Source organism: Epinephelus moara, chromosome 14 (genome assembly GCF_006386435.1).
Source record: "Epinephelus moara isolate mb chromosome 14, YSFRI_EMoa_1.0, whole genome shotgun sequence".
NCBI lineage: Eukaryota > Metazoa > Chordata > Actinopteri > Perciformes > Serranidae > Epinephelus > Epinephelus moara.
This window is the reverse complement of record NC_065519.1, coordinates 6,557,524-6,576,363: the sequence shown is the minus strand read 5'-3', so window position 1 is coordinate 6,576,363 and position 18,840 is coordinate 6,557,524. Positions and strand designations below refer to the sequence as shown.

General features: G+C 44.6%; 1 protein-coding gene across 10 annotated transcripts in view; it reads right to left on the bottom strand.

The window, feature by feature from the left end:
* syne2b (spectrin repeat containing, nuclear envelope 2b) overlaps nt 1-18,840 on the bottom strand; it is a 198,402-nt gene that overhangs the window by 106,894 nt on the left and 72,668 nt on the right. For 8 of the 10 annotated variants that reach the window (XM_050062363.1, XM_050062368.1, XM_050062364.1 and 5 more), the window contains exons 55-57: nt 16,748-16,877; nt 16,145-16,318; nt 9,050-16,021 (exon numbers count right to left, since the gene is read on the bottom strand). In XM_050062363.1, coding sequence (XP_049918320.1) covers nt 9,050-16,021; nt 16,145-16,318; nt 16,748-16,877 — 7,276 coding nt within the window. The remainder of the gene's footprint in view (nt 1-9,049; nt 16,022-16,144; nt 16,319-16,747; nt 16,878-18,840) is intronic. The other 2 variants (XM_050062372.1, XM_050062373.1) reach the window with 2 other exon arrangements.

Sequence of the window (18,840 nt, the reverse complement as noted above, 5' to 3'; positions counted from 1 at the left end):
TTTATCTTTTTATTAGACCAGAACAAGAATGCTTGCAGAACATAGTAAAGTCACCAGTCGGGTCTGGGGGTGAGGTGGTATAGTGCCGCACGCAAATACTGTCATATACTGTATGCCCCCGTGCAATCCTGGATTGTTATGAAGGTATGGGGGGGAAAAAAGATACTAGCATGATAGCATCACGTGTTAACTTGGTAATGGTAATCCATTTAGAATTACCGATGAAGTGTGCCAAAACCAAAATTCACTCCACACAAAACAAACGAAACATAGTGGTCTTAATGGGAGTAGTCTTACACGTAATTTTACTACATCATATGTAACTGCAGATTTGTGCCCCCCAGTGTCTTACCTGTGGCAAATCCATTCTCTGCAGTGTCACTTCACTAGTGCTGTGGGTCGTGGCACTTGGGACTTTAACAGTTTGTGTTTCAACCCTGACCATCGTTTCCCTGTCCTTTTCCTGAATAGTCCTCTTCTTCCCCTCCTTCCATTCCTCCTTTTGTTTTCCCATTGCATCTGTTGCATACCCCTCAGTTTGGGGACTTGGCACCACACTGGGTTCAGACAGGGATCCAGTAAAGCTTTCTTGTACTTCTATAGTTGTCATTTTAGTGGTGGTCACAACTTTGTGTGTTTTGATTGTCTCAGACAGGATATTTGATTCTATCTTTGGTTCCTTTTCTATTGTGACAGTTTTGTATTCATGTACACTCAAGAGAATGTCTCCCTTTTTAACAGTCCTTTCATCCGGGCTCTGGGGTACATCATGCAAGTCTTTTGTGAACAATTTAGCTTGCATTCCTTGCACGTCACGATCCTTGACTTCCTTGGGTTTCTCCTTAGGCTTCACTTCCACCTTGGCCTTCTCAACTGCAGCCATTGCTGGCTGAACAGCAGCTGGTGTCAGGTCTTTCTTTTCTGGTACTTTTTGACCCGGGATATCTGTTTGATCTTTACCGGTCTTTGGTGCCTTTGATGTCATAACAGATGTGATTTCAGTCTGCCTTATAGTGGCTTGTGTACCTGGTTGTAAAACGCACACCCCACCACCTTTGGGGATTTTCTCCTTCCCAACAGTCTTTTCATCCAGGCTCTGAGGTGCATCACGCACATCTTTTGTCGACGCTTTAGCTTGCACTCCTTGCACATCACGATCCTTGCCCTCTTTGGGTTTTTCCTTGGTCTTCACTTCCATGATGGCCGTCTCAACTGCAGCCTTTTCTGGCTGAACAGCAGCTGGTGTCAGGTCTTTCTTTGTTGGCACTTTTTGGCCCTGGATATTTGTTTGATCTGTACCGCTCGTTGGAGCCGTTGCTACGGTAACTGATGTGATTTCACTCTGCTTTATAGTGCCTTGTGTACCTGGTTGTGAAATGCGCACTTCAGCTCCTTTGGGGATTTTCTCCTTCCCAACAGTCTTTTCATCCAGGCTCTGAGGGGCATCACGCACATCTTTTGTCGTCACTTTAGGTTGCACTTCTTGCACATCACGATCCTTGCCCTCTTTGGGTTTTTCCTTGGTCTTCACTTCTACCATGGCCTTCTCAACTGCAGCCTTTTCTGGCTGAACAGCAGCTGGTGTCAGGTCTTTCTTTATTGGCACTTTTTCACCCTGGATACTTGTTTGATCTGTATCGCTCTTTGGAGCCTTTGCTACGGTAACTGATGTGATTTCACTCTGCTTTATAGTGCCTTGTGTACCTGGTTGTGAAATGCGCACTTCAGCTCCTTTGGGGATTTTCTCCTTCCCAACAGTCTTTTCATCCAGGCTCTGAGGGGCATCACGCACATCTTTTGTCGTCACTTTAGGTTGCACTTCTTGCACATCACGATCCTTGCCCTCTTTGGGTTTTTCCTTGGTCTTCACTTCCACCATGGCCTTCTCAACTGCAGCCTTTTCTGGCTGAACAGCAGCTGGTGTCAGGTCTTTCTTTATTGGCACTTTTTCGCCCTGGATACTTGTTTGATCTGTATCGCTCTTTGGAGCCTTTGCTACGGTAGCTGATGTGATTTCACTCTGCTTTATAGTGCCTTGTGTACCTGGTTGTGAAATGCGCACTTCAGCTCCTTTGGGGATTTTCTCCTTCCCAACAGTCTTTTCATCCAGGCTCTGAGGGGCATCACGCACATCTTTTGTCGTCACTTTAGGTTGCACTTCTTGCACATCACGATCCTTGCCCTCTTTGGGTTTTTCCTTGGTCTTCACTTCCACCATGGCCTTCTCAACTGCAGCCTTTTCTGGCTGAACAGCAGCTGGTGTCAGGTCTTTCTTTATTGGCACTTTTTCGCCCTGGATACTTGTTTGATCTGTATCGCTCTTTGGAGCCTTTGCTACGGTAGCTGATGTGATTTCACTCTGCTTTATAGTGCCTTGTGTACCTGGTTGTGAAATGCGCACTTCAGCTCCTTTGGGGATTTTCTCCTTCCCAACAGTCTTTTCATCCAGGCTCTGAGGGGCATCACGCACATCTTTTGTCGTCACTTTAGGTTGCACTTCTTGCACATCACGATCCTTGCCCTCTTTGGGTTTTTCCTTGGTCTTCACTTCCACCATGGCCTTCTCAACTGCAGCCTTTTCTGGCTGAACAGCAGCTGGTGTCAGGTCTTTCTTTATTGGCACTTTTTCGCCCTGGATACTTGTTTGATCTGTATCGCTCTTTGGAGCCTTTGCTACGGTAACTGATGTGATTTCACTCTGCTTTATAGTGCCTTGTGTACCTGGTTGTGAAATGCGCACTTCAGCTCCTTTGGGGATTTTCTCCTTCCCAACAGTCTTTTCATCCAGGCTCTGAGGGGCATCACGCACATCTTTTGTCGTCACTTTAGGTTGCACTTCTTGCACATCACGATCCTTGCCCTCTTTGGGTTTTTCCTTGGTCTTCACTTCCACCATGGCCTTCTCAACTGCAGCCTTTTCTGGCTGAACAGCAGCTGGTGTCAGGTCTTTCTTTATTGGCACTTTTTCGCCCTGGATACTTGTTTGATCTGTATCGCTCTTTGGAGCCTTTGCTACGGTAACTGATGTGATTTCACTCTGCTTTATAGTGCCTTGTGTACCTGGTTGTGAAATGCGCACTTCAGCTCCTTTGGGGATTTTCTCCTTCCCAACAGTCTTTTCATCCAGGCTCTGAGGGGCATCACGCACATCTTTTGTCGTCACTTTAGGTTGCACTTCTTGCACATCACGATCCTTGCCCTCTTTGGGTTTTTCCTTGGTCTTCACTTCCACCATGGCCTTCTCAACTGCAGCCTTTTCTGGCTGAACAGCAGCTGGTGTCAGGTCTTTCTTTATTGGCACTTTTTCGCCCTGGATACTTGTTTGATCTGTATCGCTCTTTGGAGCCTTTGCTACGGTAACTGATGTGATTTCACTCTGCTTTATAGTGCCTTGTGTACCTGGTTGTGAAATGCGCACTTCAGCTCCTTTGGGGATTTTCTCCTTCCCAACAGTCTTTTCATCCAGGCTCTGAGGGGCATCACGCACATCTTTTGTCGTCACTTTAGGTTGCACTTCTTGCACATCACGATCCTTGCCCTCTTTGGGTTTTTCCTTGGTCTTCACTTCCACCATGGCCTTCTCAACTGCAGCCTTTTCTGGCTGAACAGCAGCTGGTGTCAGGTCTTTCTTTATTGGCACTTTTTCGCCCTGGATACTTGTTTGATCTGTATCGCTCTTTGGAGCCTTTGCTACGGTAACTGATGTGATTTCACTCTGCTTTATAGTGCCTTGTGTACCTGGTTGTGAAATGCGCACTTCAGCTCCTTTGGGGATTTTCTCCTTCCCAACAGTCTTTTCATCCAGGCTCTGAGGGGCATCACGCACATCTTTTGTCGTCACTTTAGGTTGCACTTCTTGCACATCACGATCCTTGCCCTCTTTGGGTTTTTCCTTGGTCTTCACTTCCACCATGGCCTTCTCAACTGCAGCCTTTTCTGGCTGAACAACAGCTGGTGTCAGGTCTTTCTTTATTGGCACTTTTTCACCCTGGATACTTGTTTGATCTGTATCAATCTTTGGAGCCTTTGCTGTGGTAACTGATGTGATTTCAGTCTGCTTTATAGTGGCTTGTGTACCTGGTTGTAAAACGCACACTTCAGCTCCTTTGGGGATTTTCTCCTTCCCAACAGTCTTTTCATCCAGGCTCTGAGGGGCATCACGCACATCTTTTGTCGTCACTTTAGGTTGCACTTCTTGCACATCACGATCCTTGCCCTCTTTGGGTTTTTCCTTGGTCTTCACTTCCACCATGGCCTTCTCAACTGCAGCCTTTTCTGGCTGAACAACAGCTGGTGTCAGGTCTTTCTTTATTGGCACTTTTTCACCCTGGATACTTGTTTGATCTGTATCAATCTTTGGAGCCTTTGCTGTGGTAACTGATGTGATTTCAGTCTGCTTTATAGTGGCTTGTGAACCTGGTTGTAAAACGCACACTTCAGCTCCTTTGGGGATTTTCTCCTTCCCAACAGTCTTTTCATCCAGGCTCTGAGGGGCATCACGCACATCTTTTGTCGTCACTTTAGGTTGCACTCCTTGCACATCACGATCCTTGCCCTCTTTGGGTTTTTCCTTGGTCTTCACTTCCACCATGGCCTTCTCAACTGCAGCCTTTTCTGGCTGAACAGCAGCTGGTGTCAGGTCTTTCTTTATTGGCACTTTTTCGCCCTGGATACTTGTTTGATCTGTATCGCTCTTTGCAGCCTTTGCTACGGTAGCTGATGTGATTTCACTCTGCTTTATAGTGCCTTGTGTACCTGGTTGTGAAATGCGCACTTCAGCTCCTTTAGGGATTTTCTCCTTCCCAACAGTCTTTTCATCCAGGCTCTGAGGTGCATCACGCACATCTTTTGTCGACACTTTAGCTTGCACTCCTTGCACATCACAATCCTTGCCCTCTTTGGGTTTCTCCTTGGGCTTCACTTCCACCATGGCCTTCTCAACTGCAGCCTTTTCTGGCTGAACAACAGCTGGTGTCAGGTCTTTCTTTGTTGGCACTTTTTTACCCTGGATACTTGTTTGATCTGTATCGCTCTTTGGAGCCTTTGCTACGGTAACTGATGTGATTTCACTCTGCTTTATAGTGGCTTGTGTACCTGGTTGTAAAACGCACACTTCAGCTCCTTTGGGGATTTTCTCCTTCCCAACAGTCTTTTCATCCAAGCTCTGAGGGGCATCACGCACATCTTTTGTCGTCACTTTAGGCTGCATTCCTTGCACGTCACGATCCTTGACCTCTTTGGGTTTCTCCTTGGTCTTCACTTCCACCATGGCCTTCTCAACTGTAGCCTTTCCAGGGTGAACAGCAGCTAGTGTCAGGTCTTTCTTTTCTGGCACTTTTTTGCCCTGGATACTTGTTTGATCTGTATCGCTCTTTGGAGCTGTTGCTACAGTAACTGATGTGATTTCAGTCTGCACTATAGTGGCTTGTGTTCCTGGTTGTGAAATGCACACTTCAGCTCCTTTGGGGATTTTCTCCTTCCCAACAGTCTTTTCATCCAGGCTCTGAGGGGTATCACGCACATCTTTTGTCGACACTTTAGCTTGCACTCCTTGCACATTACGATCCTTGCCCTCTTTGGGTTTTTCCTTGGTCTTCACTTCCACCATGGCCTTCTCAACTGCAGCCTTTTCTGGCTGAACAGCAGCTGGTGTCAGGTCTTTCTTTATTGGCACTTTTTCACCCTGGATACTTGTTTGATCTGTATCAATCTTTGGAGCCTTTGCTGTGGTAGCTGATGTGATTTCAGTCTGCTTTATAGTGCCTTGTGTACCTGGTTGTAAAACGCACACTTCAGTTCCTTTGGGGATTTTCTCCTTCCCAACAGTCTTTTCATCCAGGCTCTGAGGTGCATCACGCACATCTTTTGTCGACACTTTAGCTTGCACTCCTTGCACATCACAATCCTTGCCCTCTTTGGGTTTCTCCTTGGGCTTCACTTCCACCATGGCCTTCTCAACTGTAGCCTTTCCAGGCTGAACAGCAGCTGGTGTCAGGTCTTTCTTTTTTGGCACTTTTTCGCCCTGGATACTTGTTTGATCTGTATCGCTCTTTGGAGCCGTTGCTACAGTAACTGATGTGATTTCAGTCTGCTCTATAGTGGCTTGTGTTCCTGGTTGTGAAATGCGCACTTCAGCTCCTTTGGGGATTGCCTCTTTCCCAACAGTCTTTTCATCCAGGCTCTGAAGTGCATCACGCACATCTTTTGTCGACACTTTAGGTTGCACTCCTTGCACGTCACGATCCTTAACCTCTTTGGGTTTCTCCTTGGGCTTCACTTCCACTATGGCCTTGTCAACTGCAGCCTTTTCTGGCTGAACAACAGCTGGTGTCAAGTCTTTCTTTGTTGGCACTTTTTCGCCCTGGATACTTGTTTGATCTGTATCAATCTTTGGAGCCTTTGCTACGGTAACTGATGTGATTTCACTCTGCTTTATAGTGCCTTGTGTACCTGGTTGTGAAATGCGCACTTCAGCTCCTTTGGGGATTTTGTCCGTCCCAACAGTCTTTTCATCCAGGCTCTGAGGTGCATCACGCACATCTTTTGTCGACACTTTAGGTTGCATTCCTTGCACATCACGATCCTTGACCTCTTTGGGTTTCTCCTTGGGCTTCACTTCCATGATGGCCTTCTCAACTGCAGCCTTTTCTGGCTGAACAGCAGCTGGTGTCAGGTCTTTCTTTTTTGGCACTTTTTGGCCCTGGAAACTTGTTTGATCTTTATCGCTCTTTGGTGCCTTTGCTACGGTAGCTGATGTGATTTCACTCTGCTTTATAGTGGCTTGTGTACCTGGTTGTAAAACGCACACTTCAGCTCCTTTGGGGATTTTGTCCGTCCCAACAGTCTTCTCATCCAGGCTCTGAGGTGCATCACGCACATCTTTTGTCGACACTTTAGCTTGCACTCCTTGCACATCACGATCCTTGCTCTCTTTGGGTTTCTCATTGGTTTTCACTTCCACCATGGCCTTCTCAACTGCAGCCTTTTCTGGCTGAACAGCAGCTGGTGTCAGGTCTTTCTTTTCTGGCACTTTTTCGCCCTGGATTCTTGTTTGATCTGTATCACTCTTTGGAGCCTTTTCTACAGTAACTGATGTGATTTCAGGCTGCTTTATAGTGGCTTGTGTTCCTGGTTGTGAAATGCGCACTTCAGCTCCTTTGGAGATTGCCTCTTTCCCAACAGTCTTTTCATCCAGGCTCTGAGGTGCATCATGCACATCTTTTGTCGTCACTTTAGGTTGCATTCCTTGCACGTCACGATCCTTGCCCTCTTTGGGTTTCTCCTTAGTCTTCACTTCCATGATGGTTTTCTCAACTGCAGCCTTTTCTGGCTGAACAGCAGCTGGTGTCAGGTCTTTCTTTTCTGGCACTTTTTCACCCTGGATACTTGTTTGATCTGTTCCGCTCTTTGGAGCCTTTGCTACAGTAGCTGATGTGATTTCAGGCTGCTTTACAGTGCCTTGTGTACCTGGTTGTAAAACATGCACTTCAGCTCCTTTGGGGATTTTGTCCGTCCCAACAGTCTTTTCATCCAGTCTCTGAGGGGCATCACACACATCTTTTGTCGACACTTTAGGTTGCACTCCTTGCACATCACGATCCTTGCCCTCTTTGGGTTTCTCCTTGGTCTTCACTTCCACCATGGCCTTCTCAACTGCAGCCTTTTCTGGCTGAACAGCAGCTGGTGTCAGGTATTTCTTTTTTGGCACTTTTTCGCCATGGATACTTGTTTGATCTGTATCAGTCTTTGGAGCCTTTGCCGTTGTAACTGATGTGATTTCAGTCTGCTTTATAGTGGCTTGTGTACCTGGTTGTAAAACGCACACTTCAGCTCCTTTGGGGATTTTCTCCTTCCCAACAGTCTTTTCATCCAGGCTCTGAGGTGCATCACACACATCTTTTGTCATCACTTTAGCTTGCACTCCTTGCACATCACGATCCTTGACCTCTTTGGGTTTTTCCTTGGGCTTCACTTCCACCATAGCCTTCTCTATTGCAGCCTTTTCTGGCTGAACATCAGCAGGTGTCAGGTCTTTCTTTTCTGGCACTTTTTCACCCTGGATCCTTGTATGATCTGTATCAGTCTTTGGGGCCTTTCCGATGGTAATGGATGGTACTTTAGGCTGCTTTATAGTGGTTTGTGTACCTGGTTGTGAAATGGGCACTTTAGCTCCTTTGGGGGTTTTCTCCTTCCCAACAGTCTTTTCATCCAGGCTCTGAGGTGCATCACGCACATCTTTTGTCAACACTTTAGCTTGCACTCCTTGCACATCACGATCCTTGATTTCTTTGGGTTTTTCCTTGGTCTTCACTTCCATGATGGCCGTCTCAACTGCAGTCTTCTTAGGCTGAACATCAGCTGGTGTCAGGTCTTTCTTTTCTGGCACTCTTTCACCCTGGATACTTGTTTGATCTGTATCAGTCTTTTGTGGCTTTGTTTTTCTAACAGACATGATTTCAGGCTGCTTTATAGTGCCTTGTGTACCTGGTTGTGAAATGCGCACTTCAGCTCCTTTGGGGATTTTCTCCTTCCCAACAGTCTTCTCAACCAGGCTCTGGGGTACATCACGCACATCTTTTGTCATCACTTTAGCTTGCACATCACGATCCTTGCCCTCTTTGGGTTCCTCCTTGGTCTTCACCTCCATGACGGCCTTCTCAACTGCAGCCTTTTCTGGCTGAACAGCAGCTGGTGTTAGGTCTTTCTTTGTTGGCACTTTTTCGCCCTGGATACTTGTTTGATCTGTATCGCTCTTTGATGCCTTTGCTATCTTAAGGGATGTGATTTCAGGCTGCTTCATAGTGGCTTGTGTACCTGGTTGTAAAATAGGCACTTTTTCACCTTTGTGGATTTTCTCCTTACTAACAGACTTTTCATCAGGGATCAGGGTTGCATCATACATGTCTTTTGTCATGCTCAACTCCACAGCATGCACTCCTTGTCCATCACTACCCTTGACCTCTTTGGGTTTTTTCTTAGTGGTTTTCATGCACTTCAGGTTAATCACTCTTTCACTTGGTTGCACAGTGTCATGCTCAGACGGGCTTACCTTTGCAAATGTTGTCTCTTCACTTGGCTGCACTGCTGTAAAAGCAACAGAAGTGGGTTGCTTGGAGTCACTCAGAGTCACATTCTCTTGCATTTCAGTGGGAATTTGTTGTGTTTCTACTCTTGTCTGAATTGCAGCCTTCTCTAGCTTGACAGCAGGAGTAGTTTTATCTTTGTTTTCTGGGGCTCTATCGCTCCGAATGCTTGTTTGAACTATATCTATCCTTGTCTCCTCTGTACTTGAGACAGTTGCGTTTTCATCCTTCTTTAGACTGGACGGCATATCTAATTGTAGGGTGCGCACTTCAGGGCCCATTTGGATTTTCTCCATTCTAAGAGTCTTTTCATCCAGGCTCTGGGGTACATCACACACATCTTTTGTCGACACTTTAGCTTGCACTCCTTGCACGTCACGATCCTTGACATCTTTGGGTTTTTCCTTGGGCTTCACTTCCACCATGGCCTTCTCAACTGCAGTCTTCTTAGGCTGAACATCAGCTGGTGTCAAATCTTTCTTTTCTGGTACCTTTTTGCCCTGGATACTTGTTTGATCTGTATCAGTCTTTGGCGTCTTTGTTTTCGTAACAGGAGTGAGTTCAGACTGCTTTATAGTGGCATGTGTACCTGGTTGTAAAATGCACACTTCAGCTCCTTTGGGTATTTTCTCCTCCCCAATAGTCATTTCATCCAGGCTCTGAGGTGCATCACGCATGTCTGTTGTCAACACTTTAGCTTGCACTTCTTGCACATCACGATCCTTGACCTCTCTGGGTTTCTCCTTGGTCTTCACTTCCACCATGGCCTTCTGATCTGCAGCCTTTTCTGGCTGTACATTAGCTGATGTCAGGTCTTTCTTTTCTGGCACTTTTTTGCCCTGGATACTTGTGTCATCTGTATCAGTCTTTGGTGCCTTTGCTATTTTAAGGGATGTGACTTCAGGCTGCTTTATAGTGGCTTGTGTACCTGGTTGTAAAATGAGCACTTTTTCCCCTTTGTGGATTTTCTCCTTGCTGACAGTCTTTTCATCCAGGCTCTTGGGTATATCAAGCTCTTTCTGGACTCCATGTTCCTTGAGTTCTGTAGGTCTATCCTTTGCAGTTCTCAATAGTCCTGTCTTAATATCAGTTTCGCTTGGTTTTATTATGTCTTGCTCATAAAAGCTTATTTCTATAAATTCTGTCTCTGTTTTGTTTGGTTGCGATGATTCAGAATCCGAAGGGGTGGGTTGAGCAGAGCCCCTTTGAGCTACATTGTCTTGACATTCAGTACCACTTTTTTGCACCTTCATCTTCGTCATTTCACCTGCAGCTTTCTCTGGCTTTACATCAACAGGGGTAATGCCTTTGATTTCCGACATGCTTTTGCTCTTGATGCTTGCTTGGGCAGTATCTATCCTTGGCTCTTCTGCTGCTGTGACAGATGCTTTTTTATCCTTCTCTAAATTGGTGGGTTTATCAAGTTGTGGGATGCGCACTTCAGGGACCATGTGGATTTTCTCCTTCGTAACAGATGTTTTATCCAAGCTCTTGGGTACACTGTCAATGCTTTGTGTTGACAGTGTTGGTTGCTGTTCTTGGACACCATGTTCCTTGACCACTTTGGGTCTTTCCTTGGTGGTTTTTAGGTGCCTTCTTTGAGTCTCAGTTTGGCTTGGTTTTGCCATACCTTGCTCAGAGATGCTTATTTCTACAAATTCTGTCCCTGCCTCATCTGGGGGCAATGCTAGCGGATGCTGTTTATGGTGTTCAGTACCGCTTTCGCGCACTTCTGTCATCTTAATTGCAACCTTCTCTGGCTCAACATCAGCAGTAGTTATATCTTTGTTGTCTGGCACTCTTTCGCTCTGGATACTTGTTGGAATTGGTCTGATTGCTTTTGTGACAGATGTGTTTTCATCCTTGTCTGGACTGGTTTGTATATCCAGTTGTAAAATGCGCACTTCAGGCTCCAAGTAGATTTTCTTGACAGACTTTTCATCAAGACTCTCGGGTGCATCATGCACATCACGTGTCAACAATTTAACATGCTCTTTCTGTGTATCATAATCCTTAAACTCTTTCGGTTGTTCCTGTGTGAGCTTCAGCTGACTCACAGTTTCACTTGGTTTTATCATGTCTTGCTCAGCAGAGCTTTTTTCTGAAATGTCTTTCTCTCCCTTGGAAGGCCATAGCCCTGCAAAAACCACAGAGGTGGGTTGAATGGAGTCACTTTCAGCCACAGTCTCTGCCTCCGGCTGACCTGGCTTTATTTCACGTGTTGGTGTGACACCTGTATCAGGCAGATCGAGGACTAGGTATCTCTTCTGTTTCTCTTCTGTGTTTTCCCATAACTTGTCTATGTAGTCTGCCACACTTGGTGTGTCAGAAGGCTCAGTGGAGAGAGGTAGCTGTGTTTTAGGCACTGTGCTTAAGTCTCTTTCTGTAGACTGAGTAATGGTCTGCTGTGGGGCCTCTTTAGATCTGTCTTTAGACTGCTGTAATTCACTGGGTTCGGGGACAGACTTCAAAGGTACAGCATAAGTATCCACTTTTGTGCCTAGAATAACTGTAGCAACTTTCTTTCCTGGGAGCTCCTGAATGGTGCCACCAACCTGAGGAGTAAACATTTCACATACTGGACTGACATCTTTAACAGTGGTTTGACTCTCCTCAGCAGGTTTCATTTGTCGAGGGACACCTGATTTAGCATCATCCTTGATTGGAAGTTGTCTTTCACCAACAATATCAATTTTCTGCATCGTGGTCTCTGGTGCTTGTAGTTGTTGTGAGACCATTTCCACAATAGGTAAGGTCTCTGAAGCTGTGGTAAGCTCTGAACTCTTAATCTGTTTCTTATCTTGTTCGGGTTCCATATGAGCCATCTGTGTGGGTCTAGAAAGTTCTGGACTCTTTGGCTTTCTCCAGGTTGGTGCAAGCTTGAGTCCTCCCACAACAGCAGTTTTTAGTTCCTTTCTTGAACTGGATGAAAACTCTTGATTGGTAGGTTCTCCCCTTTCCTGTGTTGGTTCTATATCCGCAATGTTTGGAGAAGATGTTTGATTCTTTGACCTTCTCTTTGGAGGAAAAATTTCAGTTTCTTCCAGCCCTGTGACTACCTCTAAATCTGGCTGTTTCTTGGTCTCAGAAAGATCATCGCTAGCATGTTCTGTGTAAGGTTTAGGACCCTTTGCCTTTCCTTTGGTAGGGGAAAGCTTTCCTTTCTCCGCAACAGTAATTTCAGTTGATGCAGTGACTAGGGGACTTTTAGGACCTTTTGACTTTCCTTTGGTTGGTGAGAGCTCTCCCTTATCCACAACAATCATTTCAGTTGTTGTTGTGACCAATTGAGCTGGAGATGGCTTCTGACTTTGGAGCTCTTCCCTGGTCTTTGTGAGGTCTTTGGTAGCCATTTCTGGGGAAAGTTTAAGACCTGTAGACTTAGTTTTGGTTGGTGGAAGCTTTCCTTTTTCCACAGCAGTAATTTCAGTTGGTGCTGTGACCACACCTGGAGTTGAAGATGGCTTCTGACTAACCTGCTCCTCATCGGTCTTTGTCAACTCTGTGGGAGCCACTTCTTGAGAAGGTTTAAGACCCTTTGACTTTCTTTTTGTAGGCGAAAGCTCTCCTTTTTCCACAACGGTAATTTCAGTTGTTGTGACCAATTCTTGAACTGGAGATGGCTTCTGAATGACAGGCTCTTCCTGACTCTTTGTCACCTCTGTGGTAGCAACTTCTGGATAAAGTTTAAAACCCTTTGACTTTCTTTTGGTTGGTGAAAGCTTTCCTTTTTCCGCAGTACTTATTTCAGGTGGTGCTGTGACCACACCTGGGGTTGAAGATGGCTTCTGACTGTCCTGCTCTTCCTTGGTCTTTGTCAGCTCCGTGGGAGGAGGTTCAGAGAAACCTTTAGGACCTTTTGACTTTCTTTTGGTTGGTGAGAGCTCTCCTTTTTCCACAACAGTAATTCCAGTTGTTGCCGTGACCAATTCTTGAGCTGGAGATGGCTCCTGAATGACAGGCTCTTTCTGCATCTTTGTCACCTCTGTGGTAGCGACTTCTGGGGAGAGTTTAAGACCCTTTGATTTTCTTTTGGTTGGTGAAAGCTTTCCTTTTTCCACAGTACTTACTTCAGTTGGAGTTGTGACCACACCTGGAGTTGAAGATGGCTTCTGACTGACCTGCTCTTCCTTGGTTTTTGTCAGCTCTGTGGTAGCAACTTCTGGAGAGGGCTTAAGACCCTCTGACTTTCCTTTGGTAGGTGAAAGCTCTCCTTTTTCCACAACAGTAATTTCAGTTGTTGTTGTTGTTGTTGTTGTTGTGACCAATTCTTGAGCTGGAGATGGCTTCTGAATGACAGGTTCTTCCTGACTCTTTGTCACCTCTGTGGTAGCGACTTCTGGGTATAGTTTAAGACCCTTTGACTTTCCTTTGGTTGGTGAAAGCTTTCCTTTTTCCGCAGTACTTACTTCAGGTGGTGCTGTGACCACACCTGGGGTTGAAGATGGCTTCTGACTGACCTGCTCTTCCTTGGTCTTTGTCAGCTCCATGGGAGGAGGTTCTGAGAAACCTTTAGGACCTTTTGACTTTCTTTTGGTAGGTGAAAGCTCTCCCTTTTCCACAACGGTAATTTCAGTTGTTGTTGTGACCAATTCTTGAGCTGGAGATGGCTTCTGAACGACATGCTCTTCCTGACTCTTTGTCACCTCTGTGGTAGCAACAGCAAGACCCTTTGATTTTCTTTTGGTTGGTGAAAGCTTTCCTTTTTCCACAGTGCTTAATTCAGTTGGAGTTGTGACCACATCTGGGGTTGAAGATGGCTTCTGACTGTCCTGCTCTTCCTTGGTCTTTGTCAGCTCTGTGGTAGGACGCTCTTGGGGAACTTTAGGACCTTTTGACTTTCCTTTGGTTGGTGAGAGCTCTCCTTTTTCCACAACAGTAATTCCAGTTGTTGCCGTGACCAATTCTTGACCTGGAGATGGCTCCTGAATGACAGCCTCTTCCTGCATCTTTGTCAACTCTGTGGTAGCAACTTCTGGGGAGAGTTTAAGACCCTTTGATTTTCTTTTGGTTGGTGAAAGCTTTCCTTTTTCCACAACAGTAATTTCAGTTGTTGTTGTTGTTGTTGTTGTTGTGACCAATTCTTGAGCTGGAGATGGCTTCTGAATGACAGGTTCTTCCTGACTCTTTGTCACCTCTGTGGTAGCGACTTCTGGGTATAGTTTAAGACCCTTTGACTTTCTTTTGGTTGGTGAAAGCTTTCCTTTTTCCACAGTACTTATTTCAGTTGGTGCTGTGACCACACCTGGGGCTGAAGATGGCTTCTGCCTGCCCAGCTCTTCCTTGGTCTTTGTCAGCTCTGTGGTAGCAGGTTCTGGGGGAAGTTTTAGACCCTTTAACTCTCTTTTGGTTGGTGGAAGCTCTCCCTTATCCACAACAATACTTCCACTTGGTGTTGTGACCATTTCTTGAGTCGAGGATGGCCTCTGAGTCTGAGGGCCTTCCTTGGTCTTTATCAACTCTTGGGTAGCAAGTTCTGGGGAATGTTTAAGACCCTTTGACTTTCCTTTTGTAGGTGACAGCTTTCCTTTTTCCACAGTACTTACTTCAGGTGGTGCTGTGACCAATTCTTGTGTTGAAGATAGCTTCTGACTGTGAGTCTGTTCTTTGACCACCTCTGGAGTTGAAGACTTTTGACCATCATGCTGTTTCTTTTTTTGTTCAGACTCCAAATCAAGTGATCTAACATGGGTAACAACTGCTTCGTAAGTTTTGGAAAAGTCACCAGTGTTTGACTTTCGGGTGGTCGGTACAAGTTTTGTTTCTTCAGTAACATTACTCAGGTCATTAGAACTAAAAGATGATTTTTGATCTTTAGGTTCTATCCTTGTCTGGTGTGGCTCAGTGTCAGCATGTTTAAGAGGAGTTTCTGTACTCTTTGACTTCCTCTTAGGTGGGATAAGCTTACTTTGTTCCAGGACAGTAGTTTTAGCTTGTGCGTGAACAAACTCTGGCTCTGCAACTGTGGAAACCTCAACACCCATTGATTTCCCTCTGGTTGGTATAACTTTTGTTTCTTCCTCAGCAACAGTTTCAATCTGCTCTTCTGAGCTCAGTGAAGGCTTCTGACTGCTAGGCTCTTGCTTTGACTGTGCCACCTCCTCTGTAGCATGTTCTGGGGAAGATTTTGGATCTGTTGGTTTTCTCTTGGTTGGAGAAAGTATTTTTTCTTTCACAACAGTAGTTTCAGTTAGTTCTGTGGCCATCTGTGGAGCTGAAGAAGACTTCAGGCTGTCAGGGGCAGAAGCAAGTGGCTCTGAAACATCTAGAATAATGGTTGCTACACGCTTTGTTTCTTCCACAGCAGCAGTTCCTGTTGGAGTTATGGGTGATCCCTGAGTAATTACAGTTTTCACCATTTCAGGCTCCACCTTAGTCTGGGCAGGCTCTGTATCAGTGGCTGAAGTCCTGGTCTTTCTCCTGGATGGTACAAGTGTAGTTTTCTCACCAACATCAGGTGTAGACTGCTCACTGACCTTTTGTATCGGCACAGGTTCCTCAACAGCAGATTTGATTTGCTCAGCTCCAACAGGCTCAGCTGTGGTATCTAGTTTTATACTTTTAAACGGTGCCTCTTGAGAAGTGTTGTCACGTTGTGCTGTAAAAGGTTCTGAAGCATATGTTGGACTCTGAGATTTCTTTTTTGTTGGTTCAATTCTGGTTTGCCCCACACCAGTTATTTTTGTGTCTTCCATGACTACTGTCACAGTAGGCTTTGATGTTTTAGCCTCAGTTTGCAACTGAACAGAAACTGACAATACATCCTCAATAGATGTAGATGTTTCTGTCAAGGTAATGTTTTTTTGTTGTGTAACTTGAGGTTTTTTCTCAGGTGAGCGCTTGCTTTTCCGAGGTGGTGCCACTACAGATGCCTTTGTCTCCTCTACATTACCATGTGGGACATCAGCCAGCTTTTGTTTACTCTTTCCATCAGGTTCCTTGAACGAAAGAATAAGAATGGCATTAATTTCTACTGAGTTAATTGAATCTTTCCTAAATATAATAAGCAGTGTTCAATGAATTACATGGTATGTAAATGTATTTTTACATGATTTAAATACCTTTAAGCTCTGGCTGAGAGAAGCTTTATGAGTGTCTGCTTCTCTGAGTGTCTCTGAACCTTCTCTCTCCAGCTTCTCAATCAAGACTGGCATCAAACAGTCTGTCAGAAACTGCTTGTGTGAGAGTGCCTCACGCAAATTGGCCTGCAACTTCTCACCTTCCTCTAATGTCACCTAACCCCAGGAGGAAAAAACATATTCAAGTGTTAGTAGAGATGAAAAAAATGCTTGTCTGCGAGTAAAATGTTGACAAATGTTACACTTCACAAATCCTTCAATTCACCAACTTTTCTATGGTGACAAACTCATTGCAAATCATTTTTTTTCTGTTTCCATTAAAGCATATTTTCCCAACAAATTTGAAACATAATTCTACCTGATTCTGGTTTAGGGTGACTTTAGAAAATCTGTGCATGTAAGAATAAATGACACTCTTTATATGTCCACCATCTCCCAGCAAGATGACCCTGAGTGACACACTAACAATAGTAGAAGACTAGATATCCCAGGCAGCTCTCAGATGTATTCAACTGTACAAATGTTTACCGAAACAATGTACTTACATTACCTAGCAAAACAGTAAAATCATTAAAAGACAGAAACCTTCACAGAGGAACTGGACTCTGGTGGTCTGCTGAGGTTCCACTCCTGCAGGGCGTGAAGAGAGTCCATCAGACAGCGAGCCGTGTTTGCAGTGCAGGTACTCTTACGGTCACTCAGCCTGGATTTTAGACTGTAGACATAATTGAACCACATTTATTGTATACACAACATCTTGCATGGTATCAGCATGTATTATACTCAGTGAGATTAAAATGAAAACAGGCAAATATGTGCATTTTTTCTAGTATAAAACAGTGTGCAAAAGGAAGACATTAAAATAGTCATCAGATAACATGTAATCTTTGGATGTTTCAAAGAGGTTACAAATCAGGAGAACTATGTGTTTCCATGTCATTGACAGAGGGCAGAATGGTCCACTAAGACATGTTTCTGGTATGTAAGAGTGATTGAAAACCAAACTGAAATAGAGGGATGCCAGCTGACCTAAAATGTCATGTCATGTTGAATCTGTTTAAGTAGGCTATCATCTTATGTATGCAGATGATTTGGTAATCTTCTGCCCATATAGTGCTGGCCTACAACAGCTGTTGGAGATTTGCTTTAACTAGGGGTGTCAAATTATCGCGTTAATTGCGAATAATTAATTACAGCCCTATTTAACGCGCTATGTTTTTTTGATGGAGTTAATCTCATTTTTAATCTCTAACTTTACTGTTTCTGTATGCCACAGAGTTGCCTTTTATCCGTCTGTAGGTGTACGATTGGGCTTCTTTGTGCTTGAGTTGTGGGAGAGCTGCAGCGCTACAGAGCAGAGCCCAGCATCAGCATTGATGACTGTCCCCTGCAGTGGCGGTCTGCTCACTCAGGAGCCTATGAAAAGCTGTCTGCCCTAGCACGCAAGTATCTGACCTCCCCGGCAACCTCTGTGTAATTTTCGGGACAATCAGGGCAGGATTCAGGATTCAGGACAACTGCTTGGATTTCGGGACTGTGCCGAAAAATTTGCGACAGTCCTGAAATCCAAGCAGTTGTCCTGAATCCTGCCCTGATTGTCCCGAAAATTACACTAGAACAGAGTCTGGAGTAGTTATTGCCCGATAAAACATTAAAAACTGATCATGGTGGTTGAGTTGTCATGCAGCTCCCACTGGCTGCGCATTGGCTGCAGCAGATCCTACACGAATTATGGGTGTTGTAGTTTGAAGAAGAGAAGACAGCGCAAATTGCAGCCGCAAGGACAGGGAAAGCGCAGGCAGCCACGAGAAGGAGTGATTTGCACGCTGCAGTGCAGCCTCTTGTTCTAACTGTTTAAAACTGTTCTATAAACTGATACAGCTGTAACGAATGTACCAGGTGTCTTTTATTTTGTTAGCTTTTATTTTTTATTAAGTTTGAAGGACAAGTGCACTTACATTGATCACTTCCATGAAATAAAATGAAAAATTGGAAAAGAGGAAAATAATTTAGAAAATTGTTAAAATAAAATTAGGGAACTGATCACAGATGTATTGTTTCTGTGTGTTTTTACATCTATTGTTGCGTTAATCTGCAGCTATGGTCTTAATGAAGCTGACATGTCATGACGGTCAAGCACCCCCCTGGTGGTCGAGACTGAAGGTTGCAGCACTCTTTATTGGGACTAATCTCAAAAACAATAGAATGTAATGGCTAGGTGTACTGCATCTGTGTTCAAGTGTGTTATTGTTGAAAACAATAATTATGACTTTATAAAACCACTTTTTGTAATATATATCAATCTTTTGATCATCTGCCACAATAATGTAATGAATTTAAATGAAAATACCTCAAGTTGAGGGCTTTTCTCAGCAATTTTGAGATGAAATTAAAAAAGAGATTAATTAGATCAATTAATTACATATCATAATTAATTAATCTCTCCATTTTTTTAATCTCTTGACAGCACTAGCTTTAACTGTGATGCTGATTTTGACCTGAAATATAATGCCAATAAGAGTAACATTATGATAGCAAGTGAAGAAGACTACACGATGGTGTAGTGCCAGCCAAATGTTTGCAAATGTTGGTGTGCCTACCTGCCCAGCTTTAACACGAAATCTTACATATGGATATGTGTGCAGGCTCTCTGTCTCAGAAAATGGTATCATCCAGGC